Below are 17,803 nucleotides of genomic sequence, written 5' to 3' on the forward strand. Positions count from 1 at the left end.
TGGATGGGGAACAACTTCTTCAACGGACAGTGGAATCCATCACCGTCTCAAGGAAGGGTAGAGGATCAACCGACGCTGCATCTTTGTACAACGTGCTATGGCCAGCCACCCCCGTCTCGACACTGGCTATGGGAGTCGGCCAAGTCTGTACCAAGACAGTTTTCCAAGAGGAGAAAGGGTTGTGCGACGATGCCGGTAGAGAGTCCCGACAGGCCAAACCACAACAACCTTTTGGAGTAAGTAAATGCTGATCGCAAGCCAAAGGCGACTGCTGAACAAGATACAGCGTAACCGGCCGAGGAGTCCAGTATGGCCTTGCCATCCGTGAGCCTGAATCGATCTACCTGTCACCCACGTCTATGAGTCGTGTGTCTTCAGTACAACAGTATAAACGTGTGTTCTGCCACGTCTTCGGCTGTAATGCCAGCTTTCGAGGAGCTTATGCGAAGGGCAACCTTGCCCGTCACAGACGACTAAAGCATGGAAGCCAACAAGGCGAGGGACCGCGGGAGTACAACTGTGAAGAACCCGGGTGTACCAAAATTTACAAGCGCCAGGATGCACGTGTAAAGCATTATCGCAAGCACCATCATCATCTTGCTCCCGACCCAGCGCTGTCGCGTGGTAAGCATGATCTTTATGATCATGCGGCGACAGGTACACCGGCTTCTTTTCTGTAATTGCAGAGCCGTGAACCTCATCCAATTGACGTCTGATCGGTCGCCGGTGTCAAAAAGCTCTCGAGGGTCAGCAATATATCTGGAGTTTCTTTCCTAGATCGTCCTGGTGCACATAGTCCGGTTTGGCGCGACAAGTTGAGACATCAAGGCAGGGTCGAAGACGGAATGATGTCGAGTAAGTCATAAGAGAAGATGAAGACCTTTGGCAATGAGCCGAGTTCGAAGAGAAGCTCAGTATGGCGGCGCTGTACCTAGGCGTGCTCGGTACGAAAGCGCTTGTGAAGGGTGGTTGAGACTCAAGACCTCGGGAGGCTGGGGCATCAACGCTCGCCGTTGCTGGGGGCCGCTCGGTTCAAGAGGGCAAGCAACATCTCCAGGACCTTGACGGTCTTCATCGACTCATCGAAGGAGAGCCTTGTAAGGGCTCAAGGCTGCCATCTGCGTGCCATGGCCTTTTGCCTCATTCCAGTACCGGGTGGGAATAACGCGTTACAGAGCCGATCCGCGTAGGGGCAGTCGCTTGCTTCACGATCGGGGATGATGCCGCCCCTCGGCCATTCAGGCAACTTCAAGAATACCTTGCACAATGCAACCAAGCTGTGTAGATCGAAGTGGTATAATGAGTGGATGGCCTCCTGGAATCGCCAATATTGGGTCGTCTTGGATGAATGTCGTCTGTGGTAGCAGGCAAGAAGGCAGAGCAAGCGTGATCGTGTGAGGAAAAACATGGCGTGCACGACCGTTCATACGAAGCTTCCTACCCGAAGGAGTAATCACCAACCCCTTTCATCTTAAACCTGCGCTCTCAACCCGAACCCATCAGCTCCATGCTCACTTCCCTTGGTGCTCTGTGCGGCTCGAGTATACCTAGGTAGCTTAGAGAGGCCAGTGCAGGATGAGAACGATTCTCCAGACTGCGTCTCGTCTGTATTTCGACTATCGCAGGAAGGCAGAATCCAGTCATGGCATCTGCAATGTCATCGATATAGGTGGCAATGCCAGCTGAGACTGCTGCGCATTAGCTTCACTTACCGCACAGCATCCATCAAGATTACTATTCGTTCTAGCGTAGTTGATGGCATCAGCTCAAGCTGTCTGCGATGTGTTACATCGCCATACCCTGTCGCAGCAACCTATGGCTTCGCATATGCACCTGCGATATTTACTATAATTTCTCTATTCTACGTCATCTGATTGAGGCACAATCAACTGTGGGTGCACATGCGCATCTCAACCACCGTCAGCGCCCAACAATCACCACATCGACCTGACACCCAAAGGACTGCACGCACGGACCATGTCAGAACGGACGTTCTGCCAGCTTCTCGACACATTTCGAGTCATATTCGCCTGTTGTGGCGGATTCTGATGTGCACAGCCTCCCGAGGTCGATTTCGTCGCCTCCCGCTTGCCGAGGAAATCCGACGGGTGGCTACAATCTGAGCCCAACATTTCGGGACCCTGAACACCAAGAAACAGAAGACAAAAAACATCCCGTTTCGGATGTAGAGATTGGACTAAGATCCATTGGAGGAGACAGAGTCCACCTTGTAACAAAGCTCAGGCGAGATTGAGTGCCATGTTTTCCAGGTTAGCATTCGCTTACGCACTTCAAGCATGCCGGTTAAGAGCTACAAATGTGTGACTCATGTTGGGTCTCATGCAATAGGCCAGCTTAGGTATGCAGGAACATTACGAGTTTTTCGGACGCGCTTTACCAATGGTATGGTTTGGGATGACTTGCAGATATGACGCATGACTTCAAAAGGTGGCTAACCATAGCTTAACCAAAGGGCTTATGGGTGCGCCTTGCTATTGCCTTACCCACTCGGTGAGCATCGATTCATGATGCATACTCCAACGAATGCATCAAGATGTCTTCAAGACGTATCGTGGGATCAAATTCGACATTCGACGACACGTCGCCAACGCCTCCAACATCCCAGCGCCCCACACCTGTCATCGGACAGCGGAGATCCGAGCTGTCGATATCCTATGGACAACGCAGTATCGTAGCGTTAGTTTTGAATGGTGTACAGCACCTCATTGAATCGCGAAAATAGTCTGGATGTGTGCCGGTCGAGAACTGGGTTCGTGAGATTTGCTGGAATCGCGAGAATTGCTAGGATCGCGAGATTCGATGTCCGCAACACCAGTGCGACCGTTTTTGATGGGTTTGACCGCAAACATCGATGCAACGTCAGAGTTCGGGCGTTGGGGTGGTACAGCGTCGCCAGACAATAGAACAGGGCGTCATTAGGGCTGCCGCGTTCGTACGGTATGTCTATGACACCGTACTATCGGTCAACAATGTCTGATGGTGTTATGCTCTGACGCGATGAGGTGCAAGAGGATAGGCAGTTGTGGAAATGGAGCGTATGACCGCTGTAAGTCAATCACATGGCTTTTGCTTCTTACTCGGATTCGACGCAGCTAGCATGCAGGACCACTCAAGAATGCCAGCTGTAACGCGATAAAACGATGAGATGCATGAATGACTGGCTCCGTGGCTATATATGAGAAGCTGCACTTCGAGATAGGAACCTTGTGCGTTGGGCATCAAAATTCACCGATTTGGGATGGACATGAAGGGCTGCTTCAATTGGAACACTTTGACAGTATGTGGGAGGCACTTTGGGAGTATTATGACAAGTCATTTTTTCATACCAGCACTATCATATTTTGAAACTATGTCCGAGAAAGCAGGAGCCTATCAAAATCGTCGCTGTGTTCTCTCAAGGATTGGAGCGATAGGCCACCAGAGGCGCATACTATGTATGCACGATGCCACAATCTCTGGCACTAGTGTTAGCTTCACCCACAATCATGGATCAAAACTCCTCAAACCGGGACTTCAAACACAGCAACTTGTGAGATTATTGCTTTCCTAGAAAATGTTGTGTTGAAGTTCTCGGCGCGCCCGGGTGTACACTAGACCTGATGATCTCAGGATGCAGCAACGCTGCGCCACTGGGTGGCGTTACTATCTTTACAAATCAATCGCCACAGAACTTGCGTCTAAAAGCTTTTTTTTCCCTAGGATATCCTTCTTTCGTATCGGACGACGCGAGCCCGTTCTTTTCAAGCAAAGAAAGGATTCCTATTTAGGAATATGATCATGCGTTTACAGCCATCAGCACGCAGTATGTCAGCTGGAGATGGAACATGAAAGGTGTGCCTCGAAGAAAGGGGCTCGGCTGCATAAATAGACGCCATCCAGTTCCATATATCCAAGCCATGTTCGGTACGTAATCTTCTCCGATAGCCCAAAAGCCAAGCTCAGTCCAGTCCAGTGCAACCAAGATCCTCGAGCCGATAGGAGCTGTCCTAACGGAAACCATGTACTCCTACTGCGTGTAGGCTGGATATGGCGACGCTCGTGGCGATCCTTCGACTCGACACTGACTACCTGACCGGAGAACCAAAGAGCTTTGACTCAAAGACAGCCAGTGAAAGCAGCCAAGAGACATACACCAGCTTCATTGGATATCAAGACGGGATGAGGGACCTCGGGATGGTAGAGCAGCGTGGCGAGTGATAGGTATTAGGCAACATAGATGACATCGACCACGTAACGATCTAGGCCTATGCAGGCAACGAGCTCTGACGGGCAGGCTTCTGTCTCGACCGATATATAGGTAGCATGTGCTGCCATCGCACGCGTTACGCTTGAGAGGATCACACGATTACATCTATACCCGAAGCTTGTTGCAGACCTAGTAACACAAGCAATAACGCGTCAGTCGACTTTCGCGAGCTGGAAACCAGAAGACTATCACATACCTTCGCTTTCGCATCAGCCTCACTTTCCAAGGATCGACACTCGTGCTTCATCTTTGCCGAAAACCGAGGTATAGAGGTGCAAGAAACATGTATGTAGCCGTTGGTACGCCCTGTCGCACGGAGCCCACCAGTCCGTCCGCAACCTCCCGTGCGACACCGTTGCACCCTTTGTCAATTTAACGGGTCGGGCCGAAGCTTCCATCTTTTGCGCAAACCCCAGGCTGCTCTGGCGTGTGGAAGAGGCCTTCCCTGGTCGACCAGCACACCGAGCCGTCGACATGGAGCTCATCGCATCATGTAGGCCAAGTCAGAGAGATGCCTGCTCAGGTGTTAACCGCGAAACGTTTGCAGTTTGGGTTGGCAGTACCCGGTCTGCCCCACCTCTCTGCCTAGTCACCGCGATCCGGTTACGACGCGCTCAACTATCGGCCCAGCTCGTCCTCAGCGGTCCTCCGTCGACATCGTCGTCCTTTCGGAAGGATCACGTTCACCGTTGGCTTCTTTGTTGTCCTCATGCACGATTGTGGCAAAGCAACTACTGCCTAGACGATGACGCGTTGTGGGCCTCAACTTAGCCTGCCGGCACGGCGGTTCCTCAACCACATCCCATCAAGACATGCGACGACACCAAGACTGGACACCGCGAACGTATACCCAACGCCGAAAAGAAACAATACAAAAGAGAAGGGCTATACAGGACGTGAGTGTGCTCGGCGTTCGATTCGCTTCGTTCGTCGGCACTATACGACAACATAGGAAAGGTGCTGGATGGGCATACTGAGCAAAGCCTGTGGTGCTTACAACATAATGGAAACCTGGAGGTGTACAACGTTGGGATGATGATGTGAAAACCCTGCGCGACTTCTCGAAAGGCCACCGATCGCAAAACGAGAGAAACGAGGAACATCGATACAGAAAGTAAGAGATAGTCTTGGTCTAATCGTTGCTGGCATGAGTGGTTTTGTTTGGGGTGCGGCAGAGTCGTTTACATGCTGATCGCGGCAGTCCTGGATTTCAACCGGAAGTGCTACTCATGAAGTCGGAATACTGGTCACGGTCACGGTTTGCGTGCCTTGTCTCAGGTCGCGCAATGTATGGGGTGGCAAGTCGTTGATGGTGTGTTCGGTAGTGTTTCAATCTGGCATCCTGCCTGTTGAACATTCTCTCGCACGATGCGTTTTCACAGACGTAGACTCTACCGCGGTGTTTGTTCCTCTTGTGCCGAGCCAAGTTACCTTTCCTGTGTCTGCCACTGAAGGCTATGCAGCAGTCGTCAATGTCACAGTAGATTTCGGGTGGTGCTGCAGGCGACGAGGTATCTGATGCACAAGAATGTGTGTCAGACGTCATGCTTTCCGGCTTCGGCGATAAGAGGCCACGACCGAGGATGCTCGACCTAACAAGGTCAGCCACATTATACAACAAACAGTAATCCCCAGACCTACCCAGTATCTGATGCACTAGGATATGTGGCATCCCTCAAGGAAACAATCGGCGGTGTCGCTGGCCGTACGACAAAAGCCAGGCGAGTGAACAACGGATTTTTCGAGCTAAGATTCGACCCGTCTTGAGGAATATGTCGATACGAGGACCTGGGATGCGGAGTGAGTATGTTTTGATCCATACTTTCATTATACTTATCATCGGATGATACGTACGGTTGAGGGCCGACCACGACCTGACGACTTGGCTCTAGATTGTCAGATCCGAACGTTGATGGCGTGGCACCCGAGATGCTACTAGGATATGCTTCTTGGATCGTGTCACCTTGCTGGGCCGGATAAGGCATCTCGGGCGGCTGGTAAGGAGACCAAGGATCTGGATTCGCGCCAGTTTGTGTCCTGTCAATCCCGATCAAGGGAGGTTCAATGCTGCCACTGCCAAGATGCCCGATATCTTGAGTTGCAAGCATTGACGACATGCCTGGAAGTACGTAAGGACGATCTGCGTCTGGTGTGAACTGCTGTGCTGTGGTAAAGCCTGGAAACGAGGAAGAGTTGGGATCAGTATCGGGGCTCTGCGAGATGTCTTCAATCGCGTGCTGATTGTGTGGCCAACGGTAGAGATGCGATGTGTCGTATCCTGTATATCCGAAGACGTCCTCTCCGTCATACGTGTCGTTTTGCCCACTCCAGTGGCGCTCGGCCTCGGATGTGTTCGAAGTAGCAAACCTATGCTGTGTTCGAGTGTCCAACAGCAATGCATCGTGGGGTATCTGTTCGGCATACTGCGAGTGTATGGATTGTTGCATCCCAGGTTGGATCCCATCTTGTTGAGGAATGAATGTTCTTATGTCCGTCGCATCTCGCTCCTCGGACATAGGTTGGTAGAGAAGCTGTTTTGTCATCTCCCCATCCCAGTCCGAATACGTGGAGGCTATTTCGCTCGGCTCTTGGTTGTCGCTCATCCATGTGTTGGAATACGAAACGCCTCCGTCGTTGCCAGGATTCTGCGAAGGTTGCGACCAGGGACTAACTTCTTGAGTTCTGTATTGAGTAGAGCTTAGGTCCGCTGGGTTGGGCTGTCTCGCCCTGCGATTACGGCCTGCCATTCTTCCGACTGGAGTACAGGAACCAAAGCGACAAGATGAGTCCTTCGATTTCTGTTCGTGGCGTAGTTGATGGTTGGATCTGGAACTCCCCAGAGCTGCGGCTGTGCCTAAGAACGTTGGGAGAGACGGGTTGCGAACACGAGGTTGAAAAGAACGCGAGCTTGGCAACGAGGAACGTCGGATTTGTTGGTGACAAGAATGCGTGAAAGAGAAGGGGCGACCTGACGCCTGGTTCGAAGATGGCGGGTTTCGGATGGGGACTGGTAACCGGTGGCCTTGTTGTTACTCGATATCTTGACGACGTGCCACGTTGTGGAGAGCACTTGATCGCCAGGGTCAGGTTGTTTTATGGCTAACGTGTGCCGACTTGGTATGGCAGCCTCCCTTGGACGAGGTGGCTTTTGGCCCTTTCCCTGATGACAACGACGAATGGAGTATAGCACTGTCTCGATGACACTGGATATTGCAAGGACAGTTGTGCTCCACAATAAAGACTGTTGTCGCCGGACAGCCGTAAACGGTCTCGACTGGCGTGACTACAGACGAAAGAAAGGGATCTTTCGAGCTTGAGAGCGGTCTACCGGGGCAACGATAACTTTATGCGGACGGGTAGGGGAAGAAGAGGGAGGTGGAGGCGGAGGCGGCGGCGGCGGCGGCGGTCGTGGTGGTGGTGGTGACCTCGGAAGGTGAGGCTCGTGGTGCGGCGGGAGGTATGGATATGATGGGTCCATACGGATCAAGGACGCGATTCGTCTTGGAGGACCTCCAAGAGCCAAGAAATGACTACGAAATCAGTGTAACTCCATCAGCAATTCAGCCTTTGGAGGGACTGACTGTTGTCGTTTCAAAACACGGTAGAAGAGTCTTGGCTGATCAGGATAGTACTCGGGAGCTTTGGTAATACCTTGGAGCTGCTATACCCACAGTCTGGCCTTGACGACTGTGCCACGTTGGCCATCTGCCTGTTGCCTACTCTCGCTCAGCTCACTACAGCACGGCCGACTCTGTTCTGCTAGCGCATCCATATCCTCGGACCATCAACGGAGATGCCCAAGCTATCACAACCAGTACACCTCCAATGTTCCGACGCGTGACGCTGAGTGGCTGCAGGTCGGAGATTCATGGCCTGCCATAGAATACGCACAGGGTATGGCTAGTCGAGCGAAGAACGATACGAGTGGCGACAGCAGGGCGATCAAAACACGTAGAGTGGACTCGTGACAAGACCAACCCCCCGGACTGGCAAACAACTTCATAGGAACTTGAGCCGCTACGTCCGGGCGCCCGGGGGCTTTTAATCGGCAGCACCATACCAAGCGCTGATTATCACCGACATGACAGCTGCAGACACACTTGTGTGCGCGCGCAGTGGCTTGCTGCACCTCCTGCCGCACCTACACACGCAAATGCGTAAGTGGGGTGCCAAACGAAGCGGCGTTCCTTGGAAGAACACCTACAACATTCGGTGCCAACTTGGAGATACAGCCATGAGAGATGTAAACACAGGCGCCTGCGTGTGCTTTTCGCCATTGTTGGGCAGCAGTGCTAGGTACCATCCTCACGTCAAACTCCAACTTTGGATTGGACACTTCGTATCTGAGCTAGAGGCTCCGCCGTCTCAGTCAGTCGTTGTTGACATTTGCGGTCGAGGGAGGAGCCAACATCAGCCTACGACCGTGTTCTACAGTTGGAGACTTGATCACGACTCTCTAACATCCCTGAACATTGCGACATCTTGTTTGAAGCCAATCGATTACACCACAGACCAATTTCATGCGCTCTACTAGTTGACGGTCCGTGGCACACCCAGGCGCATTTCGACCTGCAGCAGGATAGTCTAGACAATGAGTGCCCCTCGCTCATACGCGCCCCGAACATGCGGGCGTCCATGGAGCATCGCGCATCATTTTAGCGAAAGTCGTCGAAGAAATGCGCACCCCGTTATCCACAACGGCATGGACGACCAGAACCCGTGCATCACTCAAACAGAGGGTTGTGCTCTGGGTAACCGCTGCTGCGAACCCAGCTGAGTGTGCCGATCTTGAGCAGCCACAAGACTCGGCCCCACATCGCATATGCACTCTCTGTGCAAGCAATCTGCAATCACGCAGTAGGCGGCACCATCTTCGGTTGTAAGGACGGATCAGGAATGGCCAATGATCACCCCTGTCTCTTTTGAGCCTCCTCCGCAACCGTGGCTAAGACCAGGCCGCCAAAAGCTGGTAATTGAGCTGCATCTTTACCGTCGCGTCGCGAAACTCGGCAGCTTTGGTATGTCAGTTTTTGGACCCGTGCGTGTTCGGCCCGGACTGAAACGGCGTCGCAGCGACTGAGAATAGATCCGTGTAGTCTCCACTACCTTGCGCCACGTTCGCCTTAAAGTAGATGAGGAGCGGAGAGCGGTACCGAAAGGCGCTGCCCGGTTTTAGCTCCCATGCTACAACGTCTTTGACAGCGCGACGCAAAGCGGCTTTCCCGCTTTCAAAACTCGCACTTGCTACTCGAAAGAGCATTATCATCGATCCCGGCCATGGTTTTTGGCACAATACAGCTTTTGGTCCAGCTGGACTGTAGGAAGCGGAGCCAACCCCTCTTGGCCCCTGTACCATGGACACCCGGTAGGCGTATTGCTCAACCGCCGTATGAACAACCCTTCTCAAACGTCAGTCCATGACCTGGATGCAATACCCATCTAGCTGGCCGGTTTTCAATACCGATCGCGCATCCTGTCATTGATGGGGTTTAGGTGCCATGCTGTTGCAAATACAGCTGTCACATATGGTGCGGATCGGCCATCAACAGGCGCGTGACTCATTCGAGAGCATACTGGTCATGTATGGAAAGGTATCGGATGTCGCAAAAAGTCTCTATCCGTACCACCTCCTACTGACTCACCCTTCCGTGTACAACCGCCGTCTCGACATGCTTGTCAGGTCACTGAGTACTAGGCAAAGGCTAGTGCAAGGCTTCTAACGCTACCAAATAGGAAGGAGCATTCACCCCTTTCTCTTGAAGCCGTTCGTCAAGCCCTGGGTAGATTTCGCCGTGGTAAACGCCTTGCCGCAGCACCTAGTTGTACAGCCGAATCAACCAGCTGCAGAGCCCTCAAACCTTAATGTGCAACTCTCCTGGCATGACAGCAAGAGGTGCATCGGCAATGCCGCCCACACTTTTACGTTCCCATCTTTGCGAATACCTAATACGTATAGCACGTGTTAACGGCACCGATCCTCCGGGTTCTCTCATACGGCAGTGAGAGCTTCACACATTGCGTATACCTAGTCTTTGCCGTCATGATCGCCGTCACCTTACAAGCGGTGGATGCGCTGGCAACATCAGCATGATGCTGAACGACATCCCGGTACCTCTACTCACGACGCGATCCTCCCACCTAAAGCACTGACAGTGGATGTGCTCAACGGGCCCGGTCTAGACTTTGTCGATGGGCACTCTATGGCACTCATAGTTCAAAGCTTAAATTGACCACGAGGGTCATGCAGCTAGAACTTTGAAGTGCTAGATGTCGGGCCGTCCAGATTGAAAGCACCTGATACGCCATGACGAAACCAGAGCCGATCACAATCCATCGCCTGCTGGTCCACCGGATAATAGAGTGCGTATGGTCTGGAGCATAAGCCCTTGGGTGCACTTGCGGCTCTGCTGCTTGCGTTTTGATCCAATAACATGCTGTGTCTCGCTGCACTGCCAGGATTCACTGGTTTCACTGGACTTGCAGGGCAAGGGCTCCACGTGGGAGGTACAGATTTCCAGGGCGTTATCTTACTTTAGCGCAAGTGGAGCGGTCTGATCGGTGAGAGTAGAATCCGGTGTATGAGATTGCTGGCCTGTTACAGCACCGTCTGTTGGAACTTCTTAAAACGTACTGGTGGACTCAAAGAGCCGCGTACGAATGAGTCACGTTCAAAACAGGCCGACTTCGGCTTGCCCAGGAGTGAGGACGCGAAATCCACGAGGCTTACCATATTACTCTTCGGCATGGTAGATCATGATGTCACAGTCATCGGGTCAATGATTGGATAGCGTTGATGCCCATTATACATAAATTTTCCACCTATGGGAATGAAAGATGCGCATATGCGCCAGAAACATTAGGAGCGCTCCAGCGCGATAAGAGCACAACGGGTGCATTTGGAACAAGTGAAAGAATCGAAGCCGCAAGCAGCTATTTGCACCACCAGGGTGGGAAGAATACCAGCTTCCGATCTGCACTACGACGCATTGATCGTCGCAGTCGACCATAGTGTCGCGGCTGGCGTGACTACTTTCCCCGCTTCTTGGGCTTTGCATCTGGCATGCTATGTTTGTTCCACTCGTGCTTACGGGTGGCATCCGCGCGCTTGTACGCCTTCTTGCAGATCCGGCACGCTGTTCCCACGACGGCTGCCATGGTCCTATGGAAGGAGAGGACATGCCTTCGCAGATTGCCCTTACGGTACCTGTAGTCAAGTCAATATTGATGTACGAGTGAGACATAGGGAGACAAAGCGTACCTGCCATTGAACATTTTGCCACATTGGCCGCAATGTTCTGGCGGATAATTGATCTTATCGGCTCTCGATCCCATGTCAACCTCAGGAGCTTGGTGGTCGTAGAGCTCAATGTACTTGCACAATGGACGGTGACCTTCATTGGAGTGTGGAGTATTCTGCGACAGTCCTAGCGGATCTGCCGTCGACTCCATGTGTTCGGCATCTCCATCCTCCGCCGCATCTTGGCCGCAAATTCCACGGTATAGCCATCCAAGGTTAATACCGTACTCGTAAACGCCCAAGCGGACGTTTTGGGTATTGCAATACTGCGCGCGAGACTCTGGTAAAGAATCGTCCCCTGCGAAATCTCGTTGGTCGTCGGAGATATACGATCCTTGACTTGCGGACGGCAATTGCGCTGCGGAGCGGGTACGACTATCAGGTTGAACATCGAACCGTTGCGCTTGAGAGTGTTGTACATTTTCTCCAAGAGACTCCAAAGAGCCCGCGTCCGAAAGTGTCAAAGAGCTGGTGTGGGGAGCGTAATCGCATCCCATGCCGAACAAATCCGGTACCCCCCAAGAATTGTCCAATGGCGAGATACTGTCTAGCGGCGATATGCTATCAGGCGCAAGATCGGTAGTGGAATGAAGCTGAGTGGAATAGTCACCATTGCCGACGGGTGTGAGAGGTGATATGGGCGACGACTTGTGTGATTGCTCGCTGCTGGTCATACTGGGCGCTGTACCGAAGTGTTGCTGGGTACCTTGACTCCAGGATAGCATTGGCAACTCGAAAGATGGGGTTTGGCGAAGCACCATATGATCTGCGGTTACAACATGCTCGTTCGACTCGCTCGAACATGAGTAGAACCTTGGACTTAGTCCGACATAGAGAGCATCATCGCTGGCTTGCTCCATAGGACTTTCGAGCTCTGCGAACCCGTGTTGACCTTCAAGCTCTGGCGCAAGGATGCGCGAATCTGGAAGTTCGTGAATCGACGAGGCAGGAAGTTCCTGTACTTGCTGATACTCGTAAGGCGGTGGAGGTTCGTCAGGGGTAGCATCCGCGTATTGATGAGGATACATTCGGTGGATCTGTATTGAGAATCGATGTATCTTGCGGAAGAAGTTTCGACACCTAAGGACGGGGACACAATCTCTGGTGAGAAACTCGTCTCTAGCAAGATCCTTTGGATACCGCCCGACCAATGAGTTTTTATCACTGTCCACTTGGCCAGCGAAGGTTGACCTCCGGCAAGTGCACGACCGAGCACCTGGCCCCGTTGTCTCTTCAACAAGTTTGTGCCGAGTTGTGGAAATGCTACAAACAAATCAGCACATGTTCTAGCTGCAAGAAAGCTGCGCCTGGATTTCAAACTCACTTACGTGATGTTCCAGCGACGCTTCGTCTCGAAGTGAATGAGCATCTTCAGAGCGCGGGGTCGGTCTTAGATTATGTGGCAACGAGCCCTCACAACGCCGGAGGACCTTTTCAACCCCAAAGCTCTGTCAAACCGATGGACGTCATGGCTAGCGGCGAATATGTAAGTTCCTCCAGGACTGTACTGACTGGCAGCAGGAATACACGTTGTCGACCAGTGGCGCGACGAATAGCTGCCGTCAGAGAGCTCCAAGCCAGCAGGAGGACTACATTGAAGCCCAACACACCATGTCGCCAACAGCAGCCTCGGTCAGGGCCATTTGAAAGAAGGCAGAAGGCAGACGAAGACTTCGCATCGTACTAGACAGCCCTGAGTTTCAACGTATATGCATGGGCGTATAGGGTTCTCCGGCGAACGCCAAGACCGGGGTGCACCCTTATTCGGATACCGTGGCGGCCAAGCAAATGCAGGTGGATCGAACATCGTTTTGTGTTGCCAATGACCGCCGGCATCCCAGGCTATTGAGTCAGTGATGGCTCATTGGACGCGTTGACACGCATGGGCATGAAAGAAAAGCAAGCGACGCCAAGGTCATCTTTGCGAATGTGGAGGGAGGATTCGTCGATCGAGGTCGGTATGACCTTTGGTCATCTTGTGCTCTAGAACGGAATCGGCAACGTAGGCGATGCTAAAGTCCTTGAAATGAAGCGGAGCTATTTCCGGACACCGGCGGCGGCGATAGGACTTGCATCTGGAAGATGGGATTTGACCACTTTGACATATCGTTTGCAGGCGATTCTGAGAGTCCAGAAGGAATATGCTTTGATGTGGACGCTTTTCCGTGGTGGGTGTGGGGGTCAACCGGCCATCGGAACCTGTCGTAGAATGATGCGGCTCTGTTCGAACAAAAAAGGGGGTATTATCACACTCTCAAAGTGCCACCCTCTCTGGAAAAAGCTAAGAGGCATAGCTTCAGATATATTGTGCTTCGCCTTGACAATAGCAGTCTCCAGACAGCACAGCCATCGGCATGGGCCCAAACACGCGAACCTCAACGAGAGAAACAGATCTGCCTTGGAGTTCGCCTTGAGGGGAGGCTGAGCCACATGGTGGATAGTATTGCCAAGGTAATTGAGACCGGTGAGACGACGTAGGTATTGAATACCCTCGACCTAAGCCAATAGCCTCAGCAGATTACAGAGATCGAGAATCGGTATGCCGAGCCCTATTCGTGATCCACACCTGCTGTCACATCGGATACCAGTCGATAGCATTCCTTTCTCGCACGGCTCGCTACAGCAACGAGTATCTCGACGTAGACGCGCTTCATCCTAGCGGCGCTTCGCGAAACCTTGGCTCGTCAAGAAACCATGTGTCACCCTCAACATCAGGCGAGGGCGGTCGCGATAGGAGGACAGCGAATGGTGTCCTAGAGGGACGCATTACGGCACGCGCTTCCGTTCCCAGGCACCTAAGAAGCTGTCCATTATCGTGCGGGACCTCAAACCCAAGTCGAGCCTCAGTTCTAACGGCATCGAGATAATGCCCAGACGTCATCTTACGATTTTTGCGGGCGGCCTCCAGACGGCCTCCACTGTCGCGGGACCACGCGTCTTAGCGGCGGACTTCCATGCATGCATGGAGTCCTTTGGGCGAACAAGAAAATGAAGCAAAGGTCGCAAAAGATGCCAAAATCAGGAAGACGGGTTTGAAAGAGGTCTGGAAGTTCTTCGGCCTTTGCCCAGATGCCCCGCCTTTGATTTCCGCTAGGACCGTTGGGTCTGCGCTAACGACATGGGGCATGATGTCACTACCCGTCATCGTAATTGGTGAAAGCCGGACCACCAGCATCACGACTCTTGCCGAATACCACGAACACGCTCCGCGATAAGCATGCAAAGATCTGGGGTCTAACCGACGTGCATATCAGACCCGCACAATGATCACAGCGACCCATTATTCGGTCCGTGCCCTCGACCTGGGTATGGGGTCTGTCTGCCTACCGCGCGACCTGTCACAACCTAGGACCGAACTGCGGGGACCAGGACTCGGCGTATGCTTCCGGTTCTGGCAGATTTTGTTTCACTACAAAAGCCGTACCGTACTTTGCACCAGGTGCCGACGGCGGATCAGTTTCGACGCGCGATGTGAGTGTCGCCTGAAATTAAGCGCCCTGCGAGATTTGCTTTCGCCGCGCGTACTCGGGTCCTTTGTGCCAAGACGATTTGCCTAGCAACCTGGAGCTGCATCAGAAGCTTCGTCGGGCGTACAGCTGCGCGCTCAAGCTTGTCGACTGGATGACATGCCTCCGTTCTGGCCCCTGCGCGCATCACGCTGCATTCTTGCATATGAGGCGATGATCGCCTCATGGTCCTCCGTCGATAGAGGCAATGTGTACCGAGTACCAATTCGTATGCCTGCTGTTCCGACTGGACAATGTCATGCCGGGACTTGTTTTAGTAAACGTCGCAGCACAGCAGCCGCAACGCAGGACATTGGTATGCACGTTGGTAGATCTACGCCTCCTTGTCTGAACGACATGCTTCTATGGCACGTGCTGGGCGAAGCAAGAAGGACCTGATACATTCTTGCAGAAGCGCGCAAGTCCTCCTGTCATCGACTGGCTGTCAGAGCTCTCTGTCATGGCGGTCCTCATCTCCTGGATATTGCAACCATACCCAACACAGTAACATGTCTCACCGGCCAACGCATACCTTTCCAGCGACAGAGTCCTCCGCGACTACCTTATCAACATCCGGTGAATGATAGCGCCGTGTCCTGATGGACGATTGTGATTCCGGTGAAGCTCCGGTGAGGGTGCATGTGTCATCTTCGCCGACGGGCAGATGTCAGCATCATGCGGCTCAATCGCGTCGGAGGCGAACCTGAGCACGTGGAAGTATTTCGAAAAAAATGCCAATGGGCTCACAGCACTCGGACACGAGTAAGAAGAGCGATTGAGAGGAATTTAGATGGAAAATTTTTCCAAACGCCTAACTACGTGCTTGCTAATGCGCAACAAATGTGGTGATAGAGGTACAAAGAAACAATGGCTTTGCCGGCTGTTGTAGAAGGCATCAACGGAGGTCGGGAGAGCCAACCAATAAGCAAGGCTGCGACACATATCCCTCAGCATATTCGTTTGCGTAAGAAATGACACCATAAGCGCCGGGCTGAGAGGTGCATACGAAATCATACATCGCTGTCGAAAGAAAGAAACTTGGGGCCAAAACCGTAGCCTATCCATAAACGCCCTTGACAGTCGTGTATATAACCATAAGAAAGCCAAACGCCTGTTTACATCATTCCGTCGTGTTGTCGTCAATACGACAGTCCATTACTTCTGTGGTATCCTTGGTTTGTGCACTAACGTGCATACGGATCGTACGGCCTGTACTCCTCATACACTTCATCTTTGTCGTACACTTCTCCATCGCTCCTGATGTATCCGACGGCGTCGTAAGGGCGGGGTCGTTGCGCAGTCTGATTGGGATGGACGCCGCCAGTGGGCACTTGGTGTGGCTGTGCAAAGCCACCCGCCGGCGATGTTGCTTGGAACGCTCGAGAGGCGTTGAAACTGCCGACAGATGTATCGTGCGTTGTGATTTGGAGATGAGTTGACGAGTAAGCTGTCCATGACTGATGTGGTGGGTTGTAGGGGCTCAGTGTTTGGTTTTGAGGATGTGTCTGGTAAGGTGCTGCATTGGAACCTTGGTTGTTGGTCACGCCATTCTGGTACACCTGCACGAGCCCTGAAGAACGATGGACTTGCGTGTACGTTGGGTCTCTGCTCGGATCGTAGGTGGAAACTTGTGGAGGTGAGGTCAATGCAGGCACTCCGGAGGCAGACTACGTTTAGTTAGTAGTGAGCTCCAATACAAAGATCATGACACCGTACGCTTTGATGTGAGTTCCTACGAGAGCTGCCGCCACCTCCACCGCCGCCGCTATTACGACGTGATGCACCTGAGGTACGGGTAGGATAATTCTGGGAGCCGCTCATCTTGTCTTGGAATGGACTAACAGAGCACGTAGGGACGTTATGTGTAGCGAGTGACCTCCAAGAACGGAATCTGAAGAGTCAAAAGGGTAATCTAGGTCACTAGGGGGCGCCAGAAGGATTTCGACAGGCACTAGGACGATCGATAGGCCAAGGGGTCTTGGTTATGTCACTAAACACAGACGGGACAAGTGAAATGCTAGACAATGTGTCTCAACAATGGTGATGATGGTTAGTTGGAGTGTGAACAAAGAGGGTTTCGTTGTTTCGTGGGCAGACGCGGTTTATGACGACCCCTTAACCGCGCAGCAGAGTCCTCCGTCTTGTTCCTCACGATCCCATGCGCGCCAGGCATCAAGGCACACGTGCCCCGTGCCCTTTGGTATCTAGTACGCCTCTGGCAATGGCGAATGTTACGTGGCTTCTGATTCTAATCTCCGTTTAGTTTCTTCAGTCCAACGGTCCATCCTCTGAGTGACAGGAAACATCCTACAGGAAACCTGTAGTGGTTGCATGGCAGTTCTCCAGGAAAGGGTTTCGGCCCTTCTTCCACATAATGCAACAAATCCCGCTGGTGGCAACCGGAATGGATGATTCTTTTGCGCACATGCGTAGTCCAGCGAGGAAAAGGGCGTGGTGGTCTTGGAAGCTGGGCGAGCTAGCTTGTTGGCGGGGTAGCTAGGGCGCTTTCGCAAGATACCCACACGTAGGTGATTAAACTGACACACTGTGCCCATGAAGCTTTTGGGATAAGTCAGATTGCGATGGTGCAAGATGATGAACCGAGCCGTGAAGAGGATCTGGCTACCGACTGATTGGTACACTACAGGTAGCCTACTTGTGTCAATGCTTGGTCGGCCCACCTTACGACCCACAGGGTTGAAGGCTAATGAAGCGACCGTTGGCCAAGTGGCG

General features: G+C 52.6%; 3 protein-coding genes across 3 annotated transcripts; all 3 read right to left on the reverse strand.

The window, feature by feature from the left end:
• Nucleotides 1–5,477: 5,477 nt before the first annotated feature.
• Nucleotides 5,478–6,252, reverse strand: ACET3X_009632 (uncharacterized protein; the record flags this gene model as incomplete). The annotated part of the gene is made up of 3 exons (XM_069455769.1): nt 5,478–5,859; nt 5,909–6,055; nt 6,122–6,252. 3 exons carry the CDS (start codon nt 6,250–6,252, stop codon nt 5,478–5,480), a joined length of 660 nt encoding a protein of 219 aa, XP_069302465.1.
• Nucleotides 6,253–11,293: 5,041 nt separating this feature from the next.
• On the reverse strand, nt 11,294–12,933 carry ACET3X_009633 (uncharacterized protein; the record flags this gene model as incomplete). Its single annotated transcript, XM_069455770.1, has 3 exons — nt 11,294–11,471; nt 11,526–12,827; nt 12,893–12,933. 3 exons carry the CDS (start codon nt 12,931–12,933, stop codon nt 11,294–11,296), a joined length of 1,521 nt encoding a protein of 506 aa, XP_069302466.1.
• Nucleotides 12,934–16,254: 3,321 nt separating this feature from the next.
• ACET3X_009634 (uncharacterized protein) lies at nt 16,255–16,891 on the reverse strand (the record flags this gene model as incomplete). Its single annotated transcript, XM_069455771.1, has 2 exons — nt 16,255–16,737; nt 16,787–16,891. The coding sequence occupies 2 exons, from the start codon at nt 16,889–16,891 to the stop codon at nt 16,255–16,257; spliced, it is 588 nt and encodes a 195-aa protein (XP_069302467.1).
• Between the last annotated feature and the right edge of the window lie 912 nt (nt 16,892–17,803).

The sequence above is a fragment of the Alternaria dauci genome, chromosome 10 (assembly GCF_042100115.1).
Source record: "Alternaria dauci strain A2016 chromosome 10, whole genome shotgun sequence".
NCBI classification, from domain to species: Eukaryota; Fungi; Ascomycota; class Dothideomycetes; order Pleosporales; family Pleosporaceae; genus Alternaria; species Alternaria dauci.